This window comes from Littorina saxatilis, linkage group LG14 (genome assembly GCF_037325665.1).
Source record: "Littorina saxatilis isolate snail1 linkage group LG14, US_GU_Lsax_2.0, whole genome shotgun sequence".
NCBI lineage: Eukaryota > Metazoa > Mollusca > Gastropoda > Littorinimorpha > Littorinidae > Littorina > Littorina saxatilis.
Genome location: NC_090258.1, coordinates 14,483,805 through 14,496,660, shown reverse-complemented (window position 1 = coordinate 14,496,660; position 12,856 = coordinate 14,483,805). Strand labels below are relative to the sequence as shown.

Genomic DNA, 12,856 nt, shown 5'->3' with positions numbered 1-12,856 from the left:
GTCGTTACGCGCACTTTGGCCCAGCGCATCCGTCTTCAGCAGTGGTTTCTTCTCCGACCTTTCCTTGTCGCAGGAGACTTGCCGTCCATGGCTGCAGAACGTCCCTCGTCCTTGTTTTTTGTCTGAGTGATCCTTCTCATACCCCATTAGCCTCGGGGAGAGGTGGCTGAATTAGTCTGACCTCTACCCTTTGACCTGTCCAGCTTGGGTGGCCCTACCAGGAGTTTACACTCCCCCTGGCATATCTCTTCGGGTCATCGAGGCACTCAAACCACCACACCGCGCGAAGGAATCAGCCTTGTGGTGGGGCCCAGGTCTTATCTCAGTTAAGATCTGAGATGTTTTCAAGAGGCGGGGTGGGCCTTTAACGTGATATTCGTGTCCGCCGAGCGTTAAAGTCATTAGTGAGAAAATTGCTGGGTTACCTACTGGAGAGGAAAGAAAGGGAGACACGAACGTTTGCTGACTTCGTTCTTCAGTAGCACGAGTTGTTCCCCTTACCATAACTGGAGTGGCTGTAATCCTGACAGTTCTGCCGGGACGGACACGGGTGAACTTTATGTGAAGACCCAGAGAAGGAAGCCATATCCCACCCCCGTGTCACCACAAATGCACGTAAAAGACCTCGGTCCTTCTGCCATAAGTACAGATGGCTGATACCACCTAAACACGCATATACTTGTGTATCTCATCAAAAGCCGTGAGGGCGTAAAAACTCAAATTATCATATAACCCATAACACGAAATATTGAGCCTGTAGGACAGTAAGCATTCTCTCTTTCCTTTCCTACAGTTCTGCCTGTGTATTTGACAAATTATTGAAAAAGTTTTTATTTATTTAAATTGTTCATCAGACTTCCTCCCAACAACAATGATGATGGTTATTTATTTGTTTAGTTTTATTATTTTTTTAAAAAATTGGAGGGGGAGGGAGTTTGTTGATGCGTATGTTTGTGTCGCCATGGATACAGTAGAAAGTTCAATGAAGAAAATTCACAGCGCAAGTTCGGCATGATGTTTAAAAATGCCAACCTTGCCGCAAGTTCAGATGAACGTTTGCGGGCTTCATTCCGAACACACACACTCACACACACGCACGCACGAACGGACGCTCGCGCGCGCACGCACACACACACACACACACACACACACACACAGTGCACACACGCACGCACACACATACAAACACACACACACTGAACACACACACACACACACACACACACACACACACACACACACACACACACACACACACACTGATGGAAGACATGGTTCTTGGATGTCTTCTGAGCAAAAGAAAAGATGTTTAATCTTGTGGTTTTGACTGTCCAGGTTTACATACGAGGTAGCCCCGGTGTTTACACTGATGGAAGACGTGGTCCTACGACGCATGCTGAGCAAGGTGGGGTGGGAGGACGGTGATGGTACCTTTGCTCCAGGTAATATGTGTGTGGGTGTGTGTGTGTGTGTGTGTGTGTGTGTGTGTGTGTGTCTGTCTGTCTGTCTGTCAGCCTGTCTGTCTGTCTGTCAGCCTGTCTGTCTGTCTGTCAGCCTGCCTGTCTGCCTGTCTGCCTGTCTGTCTATGCCTCTGTATCGCTCTCGTTCTCTCTCTGTCTTTCTCTTTCTCTTTCTCTCTCTCTCTCTCTCTCTCTCTCTCTCTCTCTCTCTCTCTCTCTCTCTCTCTCTCTCTCTCTCTCTCTCTCTCTCTCTCTCTCTCTCTCCATCCCTTTTCTCTATCTATATATATGTCAAGTGTCTATCTGCTTATCTATTTATCTCTCTGTGATATTTGACAATTTTTGTGAAGGAAATCATCAGTTCGCTTCGTTTGGGGTTTTAAGAATCAAATAAATCTCTGAACGCTTTGCTGATGTTTCGATAACTTGAAAGATAACCAATGGTGATGATGATGATGATGATGATGATGATGATGATGATGATGATGATGATGATGATGATGATGATGATGATGATGATGATGATGATGATGATGATGATGATGATGATGACACTAACGACGAGGACAATGACGACAACGATGACGGTGACGATGATAACGATGCTGACGGTGATGATAACGACGAATATGACCTGAACAGGGGGAGCCGTGTCCAATCTGTACGGCGTGTTGCTGGCCAGACATCACACCTTCCCCAACGTGAAGACTGAGGGGATGCCCTCGTGCGCTCAGCCCGTCGTCTTCACGTCAGAGCAGGTAGGCCTAGACATTTCAGATATTCCGCTGGACCGGTATGCAAATAGTTGCGTAAACTCATGACGTCAAAAGATGTTAAAATTTGTTTATGCAACAATGTTTATGAAGTGATTTTACAAACAACGAAATCACCTGTAATTAGGAAAATGTCTTAATTCGATGAATAGCATTGGGTTCTTTCATACGTTAGATCGGGAAAACCCTATCTAGCATCATACAGAATTGTTCATAAACCTAAAAATACACTAAAGGATTTTTCAAAAACTATAGTCTGTTTCAATGACTTTCAGCAATTTTCAACATTATTAATCGAGAAAACTACACTTTTAAAGAAATTTGGTGCACAAAACAGTTTTTCTGATCACGAATCATTGTGTGAAACCTTCTTTACAACGTTCTTTCGAGAAGTGAACGTATTTCTCTAGCAATAGGCGTGTCCCCTGTTTTGAGCGAACACTGTTTTCGTGGCGCGCGACCTCTGTTTTTAAAAAAATTGAAAAAAATACACAGCGGCCATAATACCTCTTTATTTGAACGAATTTCAACTTCAAAAAGATTGTTTTAGAGTGCAAATTATAAAACAAAATCAATGCATGAAGAATTTGAAAAATCAGTTGGTTATACCTACTACATGAATGTGGTCGCTGATCCTGTTGCAGAGCCACTTCAGTATTAAAAGGGCCTGTGTCCTGCTTGGCTTGGGAACCAACAACTACATCAAGATTCCTTGCGATAGTCGGTGAGGACATCTAGAATATTCATTTACTAAAAGCTACTATTTTAGATCTGATTGTTGTTGCTTGTTTATTGTGATTGTTCCTAGTTGTTTCTTTGTTTTGGTTGGTGTATTTTTCTTTGCTTATTTTGGTAATTTGTTGGGTTGTTTAGTTGGTTGGGCGATAAGTTGCTTGGCTGCTTTGCTCAGGTACAAATAAATCAGCTGTACCTTGCAAAAAAAAGACGCTGAATGGCAAATGGGAATTTTTTAACGGCAATGATGGAAAGATTCGAATCTTCAGGATGACAAAAATGTTCTCCTTTTTACATTTAAAGGCACAGTAAGCCTCCCGTAAACCATCACAGATACTGTCAGGCTTTTTTCACACAGTACAAACACCCTTCCATTTAAACGCTCACCAAACGGGAACATCCTAGGTGCCCTACGTAAAGAGCGAGCAATTTTCAAAGAATTATTTTGCGGAGAGAGTGTCAGAGACAATCGGACCGTGGTGCGTTTTGGCGCTAGACCTAACTTTTAAAATCTAAATAATAAATTGACAGCTTGTTACACAAACATTCTTAAATCATAAAATAAATCTTTTTTCATCAAGACAAGATCAGTACAATTCGAAGTTTTGAAAGTTTGAAAAAAGAAAAGCCCGGAAGCAGGGTCACGCAAGGTCGTGGTTCTCGTAGCAGACGACGGTTTATGTCTATCGCCAGTTCCTCTGAACAGTCAAAAGCCATCGCTAGAGTTCTTGTGAACGACAACCGTTTGTTTCGTGCATTGTCAGAGGTACTTAATAACGTGCTATTGCAGATAAGCTCACAGCGAGTCGCATTCAAATTACTAACTGACGACTACATTGTGAAAAAGGGAAACTTGATCACACGGGTTCACGATGGCTCAGGGGTAAGATAAACCACGCAAAAATAAATTCTTTGAAAATTGCTCGCTCTTTACGGAGGGCACCTAGGATGTTCCCGTTTGGTGAGCGTTCAAATGGAAGGGTGTTTGTACTGTGTGTAAAAGCCTGACAGTATATGTGATGGTTTACGGGAAACTTACTGTGCTTTTAAATGAATTAATCATCTTGTTCACAGCAGTTCTAAAAAAAGAAAATCAAAATCAAAATGTCAATAATAGGTTGAATAAATAGAGCGAAAGGTTTCGGTTATGTGGAATGCATGGGTTTTCTGTGATATATCGCTCTGATATTCTTTTCTCCAGGGGTAAGATGATGGTCTCTGAGCTAGAGCAGCAGATCCTGGCAGATAAGAGGGAAGGCAAGATTCGAATGTGTCGTTCCATTGTTTAGGAGGCTGTGTGGATCTTCCATGACCGCTTTCTGGTTTCTGTATTTTTCGCCAGGGGCAAAATGGTGGTCTCACAACTAAAGCAGCAGATCATGGCAGCTAAGAGAGAGGGCAAGGTCGCTATGATGGTGAACATCATGTGTGCTTCCACTGTGATGGTAGCCTTTAATCAATTATTGAGGAGATTGCTGATATTTGCTAGATCTTTCGTGTCTGTTTTCTGTTTGCTATCCTTTCTCTAGGGGCAAGATGGTGGTGTCCGAACTAGAGCAGCAGATCCTGGCAGCTAAGAGAGAAGGCAAGGTCCCTATGATGGTGAACGCGATGTGTGGGACCACTGTTATGGGAGCCTTTGATCCTACTGAGGAGATCGCTGATCTTTGACTGGATTTTTCCTAACAGATTTCTGTTTTCTATCCTTTTTCTGCAGGGGCAAGATGGTGGTGTCCGAACTAGAGCAGCAGATCCTGGCAGCTAAAAGAGAGGGGAAGGTCCCTATGATGGTGAACGCGATGTGTGGAACAACTGTGATGGGAGCCTTTGATCCTATTGAGGAGATCGCTGACGTCTGCCTCAAGTACGGCATCTGGATGCATATTGATGTGAGATTATCTATTTTTTTCAGTCAGGGGGCGGGGGAGAGGGTGGGAGGAGGAGTGGGGGGCGGCGGGCGGATCAAAGTTGGGGTGTATGTGTGTACAGTTGGGAGTGGTGTTAGTTAGGATGATTGTAGCGGTGTGTGTGTGTGTGTGTGTGTGTGTGTGTGTGTGTGTGTGTGTGTGTGTGTGTGTGTGTGTGTAGACATTTGTCTTGGTTACTTATTGTGACTTTTATTCTTTCTTCTTTAACGCCTGTTTTCCATTTATTAGTTTTTTTTCTGCTTCTCCTCTCCAACTCTTCCCTTTCAAAATAAATGTTCTTTCTAAAATATTAACAAAACAAGAAATACACAATAGAAACCGACGGCACGAAATCCAGTTTTATTTGAAACTTTACAAACTTCATACAAGCCATCATGTACAACAATCATCGGACGCGTGTATCAAGTATGCGAGAGGATGAATAAAAAGTAATTCAGCAGGAAGACAGAATCTTGTTGTATATGTGACAGGGGAGGCTACCGCTCCTTTCACAGCAGACTCTGCACCCGAGTCGTTGGCCTTTAAGTCAACACCGGTTGATTGTGGAATTATGTTTGTGATGGGGTCTGGTGGTTTCCGTGTGTCTGTATGTTCATGGAAACCTTCGGGTTTGCATAACAGTTTTTATAGGGCTAAGAAATTAGCCCTAACATTTTCAATCCTGTTTGATTGCACTTCGCCTCCCGAGGTGATCGTAGTGTTTCGGCACTCGGTTATTACATATATAACCACAGTGAAAGGGACAAACGATATCCCTATGACACTTTTTTTTCGAATTCAAATCAGGCTATGTCTGTGCTTAATTATTTCTCTCGTTTCGTTCGTTTTCATGTTTCAATACTTTACTCAAGTTGGTGTTATTCAAAACTGGTATTTGAAGGGTGTGGTGTTTTTATTCTGTTATTTATATGTGTGGTCCGCCTGCTCCTCCCCCCCCCACCCCCACGCCCCCTATCTAAAATTTAAAAAAAATTCGAAGATAATGTCGTGCAAGAACTACGCAAAAGAATCTGACCAGACAAACTTGGAGGTAACTTGAGACCCCAGACAGAGTTGTACTGACAAAGGTCTATTTGTACACAAAGCGTTGGGCGTGAGGATGACATGTGAGAAAGGAAAGGAAAGTATTTCAACCAGAAGACAGAATCTTGTTGTCTATTGTCAAAGTGAAAGCGGGCGTTATATCCCCTTCCAATTAGAGCTCTTGAGATCCACACTTGAAAGTCTTACTTACCGAATGTTAAAGGCGACGTTACCGTGTTATCCAGTTCTGCTGGATTATTTGAGCGGGCTAGTCTAAGTTATTCAAGTACATACTGTGGTATGTATGTACCATCAACTCATGTGCGTGAGAGTGTGCGTGTGTGTGTGTGTGTGTGTGTGTGTGTGTGTGTGTGTGTGTGTGTGTGTGTCTGTGTGTGTGTCTGTGTGTGTGTCTGTGTGTGTCTGTGTGTATGTGTGTGTCTGTGTGTGTGTGTGTGTCTGTGTCTATGTGTATGTCTGTGTCTGTGTCTATGTGTGTGTCTGTGTCTGTGTCTATGTGTGTGTCTGTGTCTGTGTGTGTGTCTGTGTGTGTGTCTATGTGTGTGTCTGTGTGTGTGTCTGTGTGTGTGTCTGTGTGTGTGTGTCTGTGTGTCTGTGTCTGTGTGTCTGTGTGTGTGTTTGTGTGTGTCTGTGTGTGTGTCTGTGTGTGTGTGTCTGTGTGTATTTGTGTGTCTGTGTGTGTGTCTGTGTCTGTCTGTGTCTGTGTGAGTGGGGGTGGTATGGATGTGGGCGGACGTGCCTGTCTGGAATACTTTGGCTGTTCTTACTTCGTTTGGTTTGATTGTTTTTATGTTTAGGGTTGTTGTCATATGTTGTTTGGTTGTTTTTATGTTTAGGGTTGTTGTCATATGTTGTTTGGTTGTTTTTATGTTTAGGGTTGTTGTCATATGTTGTTTGGTTGTTTTTATGTTTAGGGTTGTTGTCATATGTTGTTTGGTTGTTTTTATGTTTAGGGTTGTTGTCATATGTTGTTTGGTTGTTTTTATGTTTAGGGTTGTTGTCATATGTTGTTTGGTTGTTTTTATGTTTAGGGTTGTTGTCATATGTTGTTTGGTTGTTTTTATGTTTAGGGTTGTTGTCATATGTTGTTTGGTTGTTTTTATGTTTAGGGTTGTTGTCATATGTTGTTTGATTGTTTTTATGTTTAGGGTTGTTGTCATATGTTGTTTGGTTGTTTTTATGTTTAGGGTTGTTGTCATATGTTGTTTGGTTGTTTTTATGTTTAGGGCTGTTGTCATATGTTGTTTGGTTGTTTTTATGTTTAGGGTTGTTGTCATATGTTGTTTGGTTGTTTTTATGTTTAGGGTTGTTGTCATATGTTGTTTGGTTGTTTTTATGTTTAGGGTTGTTGTCATATGTTGTTTGGTTGTTTTTATGTTTAGGGTTGTTGTCATATGTTGTTTGGTTGTTTTTATGTTTAGGGCTGTTGTCATATGTTGTTTGGTTGTTTTTATGTTTAGGGCTGTTGTCATATGTTGTTTGGTTGTTTTTATGTTTAGGGTTGTTGTCATATGTTGTTTGGTTGTTTTTATGTTTAGGGTTGTTGTCATATGTTGTTTGGTTGTTTTTATGTTTAGGGTTGTTGTCATATGTTGTTTGATTGTTTTTATGTTTAGGGTTGTTGTCATATGTGACCCTCCACCACGGAATGAGTCGCATGTCACCGTTGCATGATTTTCATATTTTTACATTTTCCTAACGAATTTTTTATGCTCTATCCAGTGGTGAAAACCGTTTTAGAAAAGAGCGAAAACTGTTTGAGTTATAAGCCTGTGACTAAGGTGACCCTCACATTGTTACAAGGCACTCCCCGGACTTATATTAAGCCTAGCGCAGAACCGCGCAAGGTGACATGCGACTCATTTCGTGGTGGAGGGTCACATATGTTGTTTGGTTGTTTTTATGTTTAGGGCTGTTGTCATATGTTGTTTGGTTGTTTTTATGTTTAGGGTTGTTGTCATATGTTGTTTGGTTGTTTTTATGTTTAGGGTTGTTGTCATATGTTGTTTGGTTGTTTTTATGTTTAGGGTTGTTGTCATATGTTGTTTGGTTGTTTTTATGTTTAGGGCTGTTGTCATATGTTGTTTGGTTGTTTTTATGTTTAGGGTTGTTGTCATATGTTGTTTGGTTGTTTTATCATAATGTATACATACATTCCCCATCCATGTCCCACTACGCTGAAAACACAATAGCCGTTATTGTTTAGACAATATGTTATATCAAACATAAAGAAAGTTATTAGAGCGTTTACTCATTGAAGAAACGAAGAATTTACAAGAACTTTGACCTGTCGTCCTTTAAAATGGACAAACAAAATGCACAGCAAACACAAATCAATGGTGACTGGTTGGTGACTTAATTATTTTAGAACTGTAATTGTATATAATTAAAACCACACACACACGTAAAGAAAGTTATCTGAGCGTTTACTCATTGAAAAAACAATTATAATTTCATTCTCTGGAGACGAACATTTAAAACCACACACACACACACGTTTACAATTATTTCATCATACAATTATTCATTCGCTCGGCTTCCTGGCGAGTGGGCGAAAACTGATTCTATCAAGATAAGTTTTGTGTGAATATTTGTTTGTCTGTTCACTTAAAAGACCGTTGGGTCGAAATATCTGTGAATGTATTGTTTTGTCAATAACAAACGTTCCAACAACCTACCTTTCTTGTTTTTTGATTCTGTAATTGTAGTTTTTGTGTAATATATATAACTTTCAAAATGGACGAAGCAAAAAAAAAAAAAAAAAAAAAAGGCTTCATGATTATAGAACGTTAGCAGTCTGTTTCGAATTACAACGTTCTGTAGTCTATTTTTTACACTTAAAAAAATTGATACATATTTTGGGGGAACATCTTAATTAAGGACACTGAAAAACACAACTGAAGTTGTACTTTTTAGAACTGTCATAATTGCATGCAAAAATGTGACCCTCCACCATGAAATGAGTCGCATGTCACCTTTGCATGATTTTCATATTTTTACATTTTCCTAAAGAGTTTTTTATGCTCTATCCAGTGGTGAAACCCGTTTTGGAAAAGAGCGAAAACTGTTTGAGTTATAAGCCTGTGACTAAGGTGACCCTCACACTGTTACCAGACACTCCCCGGACTTATATTAAGCCTAGCGCAGAACCGCGCGAGGTGACATGCGACTCATTTCGTGGTGGAGGGTCACAAATTTAATGGTCATCTCAACAGACACAATCCAGTGACGCATCATTTAAACGACCTTGATCATCACTGCTATTTGTGATAACAAAGACAGCCAGATGAATCCCAACCCCTTGGTGGTCGTGTCAAGCAATTTACAGCACTGCTGTGATCTTGAATGTCCGAGCGAAAGCACTTTGGGCAAGAGGTCATGGAGGAGATTCTATACCTGATATGCTTTTGACCTTAAAACGAAGCCATGTTTTTGTAACAGCGGGTTTAGAATTCCACAAGCACGGCTTTGGAAAGCTATTTATAGAGGTAAGTGAGAGAATGTGGTGTGTGTGTGATGGTAGGAGGGGGAGGTAAGTGTGTGCGTATAGGCGACGGCTAGGTAAATTGCCACTCTGTCTCTCTGTTTCGTTGATTTCCTCCCCCTGATCCCCACCCTGTCTACCCACCCCACCCCACCCGTCCTTGTTCATGGATCTGAGTACACAAACACACATCTGTGACGATCTTATTCCATGGTACATAAACATATGATATGTATGAGCGGGTACGTCTGTAAATATTTGCAAAAAAAATGAAAGTTGCGATTTATGAAATAGAATTATGCAGAGTATGGTCTGTATTTTTTTTTTTTTTTTTGTGCAGGGTGCCTGGGGAGGTTCCGTGTTGATGTCATGTGACCACAAGCACGTAGCAAAAGGGATAGAAAGGTAAATACAGGGGAAACAACTGCCACTAACGATCCCCTAATGAACCGACCAAAAGTGGTCGTTAATGGTGACCGCTATGGAAAGTTGAAAAATATCCAAAAAAAGAAGCATCATCGGTGATCCTTTGGGGCGGTCGTAATTGGCAGCCGGTCGCTGTCAAAAGGTGGTCGCCAGTGCAGGTACCAGTGTAATAGAATATAAAAATAGAGGCGACAACTGCCAAAACAAATAATAGTAACGACTTTGCACACACAAAAAGTAACAGCAACAATGGAATTGATGTTACAGGCACGGTCAAGAGAACGTTTGACTGTCAAAGCCACAACGTTGTCTATGCGATCGTTTGCCTCTCTTGTCGCCAGATTTATATCGGAGAAACCGCGCGCACCCTCGAGGTGCGTTTCTCCGAGCATCTGGCCGACATCCGTGATTCCCGCAATAGGCCAGTATCCCTTCATTTCACCGCCGTTAATCACTCACTTGATCATGTCAGAGTCATGGCTCTGTGGCATGTACGTGGCGACTCCTTCGAGCGCAAACTCAGGGAGTCCCACATCATTATTATCATCCCTCGGCACTACCTGCCCCGATGGAATTAACATCCGCCGTTAATTCATTCATCTCAACCTTCCCCCCGCTGTTTCACCTTGTGTGTGCGTGTGTGTGTGTGTGTGTGTGTATGTGTGTGTGTGTGTGTGTGTGTACCCATATTTCCACAGGTTTGGTTGCCTAAATCACCATAAGGCAACCATCCACACGTGGATGGCAACCTAAACTCTGGATGGCAACCTAATTGTGTGGATGGTCGCTTCATTTAACACCGTTAAATTGACTTTTTTGACGGAAAGAATGTCATAACAATGTTCAAAATGACATTCTTTCCGTCCACACGTGTGGATGGTTGCCTTATGGTTAAATTGACACCGTTTAATTTACCTTTTTCACGGAAAGAATGTCATAACAATGTTCAAAATGACATTCTTTCCGTCCTCTATAGGCGACGAAATAGGTCAAATTTTGTGCATTTTTTAGTGCAAAATTCTTCGATGCCGGAGCGAGTACTGCACCCAGTGCTGTTGTAGTGCAAGTGCACTAGAAAGGCACTACACCCAGTGCCGCCTCTTAGGTAACCATCCACACTTTAGGTGTGTGTGTGTGTGTGTGTGTGTGTGCGCGCAGGGGTACGTGAGTTTCCTCTTTCGTTCCCATTCATCATTTCAACTCTAACTTTTTCTTGCCTGTGTTATTGTTGGCTTTCCCTCGAGTAGCTTCCCTTGCTTCTCTGTCTTTGTCATTTGTTGATTTGTGCAGTGCAGTTGTTTTGTCAGTTATTCTCCTCTGTTCTATCGTCTTTCTTCTTCTTTCTTTTTTGTGTGTGTGTACTTTTGTGTTTTTGTGCCTGAAGAAGACCCTTAGGTCGAAACGTCGCTGTTATTCGTTCCGTGTTCGTCATTTTAACGTGAGTACATTGCTTTTTGGTCTCTTTATTGTTCCCTCTCACGTGCAATCGCCATTGTTTAATTACTAAATGTAACAAGTCGCGTAAGGCGAAATAACAACATTTAGTCAAGCTGTCGAACTCACAGAATGAAACTGAACGCACTGCTTTTTTTCACCAAGACCGCATACTCATAGTTTCGTCAGTCCACCGCTCGTGGCAAAGGCAGTGAAATCGACAAGCCAGAATAGTGCGGTAGTGGTCGCGCTGAGCAGGATAACACGCTTTTCTGTATCTCTATTCGTTTTAGCTTACTGAGTTTGTTTTTAATCCACACATATCATATCTATATGTTTTTGGAATCCGGGACCAACAAGGAATAAGATGAAATTATTTTTAACTCGATTTCGAAAACATAATTTTAATCATAATTTTCATATTTTTAATGTTCAGAGCATGTTTGTAATCCAAATATAACATATGTATATGTTTCTGGAATCAGAAAATGACGAAGAATAAGATGAAATTGTTTTTGGATCGTTTAATAAAAACATAATTTTAATTACAAGTTTCCGATTTTTAATGACCAAACTCATTCATTAGTTTTAAAGCCACCAAGCTGAAATGCAATACCAAAGTCCGGCCTTCGTCGAAGATTGCTTTGCCAAAGTTTTAATCAATTTGATTGAAAAATGAGGATGTGACAGTGCCGCCTCAACTTTTACAAAAAGCCGGATATGACGTCATCAAAGGTATTTATCGAAAAAAAGAAAAAAATGTCCGGGGATATCATTCCCAGGAACTCTCATGTAAAATTTCATAAAGATCGGTCCAGTAGTTTGGTCTGAATCGCTCTACACACACACACACACACACACACACACACACACACACACACACACACACACACACACACACACACACACACACACACACACATACACCACGACCCTCGTCTCGATTCCCCCTCTATGTTAAAACATTTAGTCAAAATTTGACTAAATGTAATGAACTCACTCTTGACAGAATGCTTCCATGCTGATGATTGTTGGTATGAGTCCAAGTGGAGAGCTGGCCTTATCCCATGTAATAGCCTGTCCAGATCTCATTCTGATCATCCTCGCTCCACGGCTATCGCCAGTTATCTCTCTGACCGGACGCTAAAGTCCTACGCGAATCTATCAAAATAAGAATGCAGAGTTATCTCCCATATGTTGTTCGCGAGCAGTGTTCGCGAGACGAAAATGATTGCAGATTGACCGACTTCGACAGTTATCTCCGTTCTGTTCTTCACAGTTATGATAAAGACATCGTTCTAAGGTCAAAACAAGTCGAAATTTTGGGACTGCTGCCGGAAGGAGACCGTAATATATGGTTGCATTACTGTCAGAAAAAATCGTCTGCTTCATCGAGCTCCGAAACCAAACGGTTGATTATCACGTGACACTTTTGCCATATTTAGAGTTGTTTGCACAGTAAATACAGCCGCGAAAAATAGCTCGCTTGAAACTGTCTTACATATCAATTCCTTTGTAATTTAAAAATTACACAACACCATGAAAAATCATTATCGACGATCGCGAATCTGC

The 12,856-nt window shown here is 41.3% G+C and overlaps 1 protein-coding gene across 1 annotated transcript in view; it reads left to right on the top strand.

Moving 5' to 3' along the window:
• LOC138947190 (glutamate decarboxylase-like) overlaps nt 1-12,856 on the top strand; it is a 62,794-nt gene that overhangs the window by 20,667 nt on the left and 29,271 nt on the right. Inside the window, exons 6-10 of the mRNA XM_070318625.1 lie at nt 1,336-1,442; nt 2,103-2,218; nt 2,878-2,957; nt 4,686-4,857; nt 9,765-9,829. Of these exons, the coding sequence (XP_070174726.1) occupies nt 1,336-1,442; nt 2,103-2,218; nt 2,878-2,957; nt 4,686-4,857; nt 9,765-9,829 (540 nt within the window). The remainder of the gene's footprint in view (nt 1-1,335; nt 1,443-2,102; nt 2,219-2,877; nt 2,958-4,685; nt 4,858-9,764; nt 9,830-12,856) is intronic.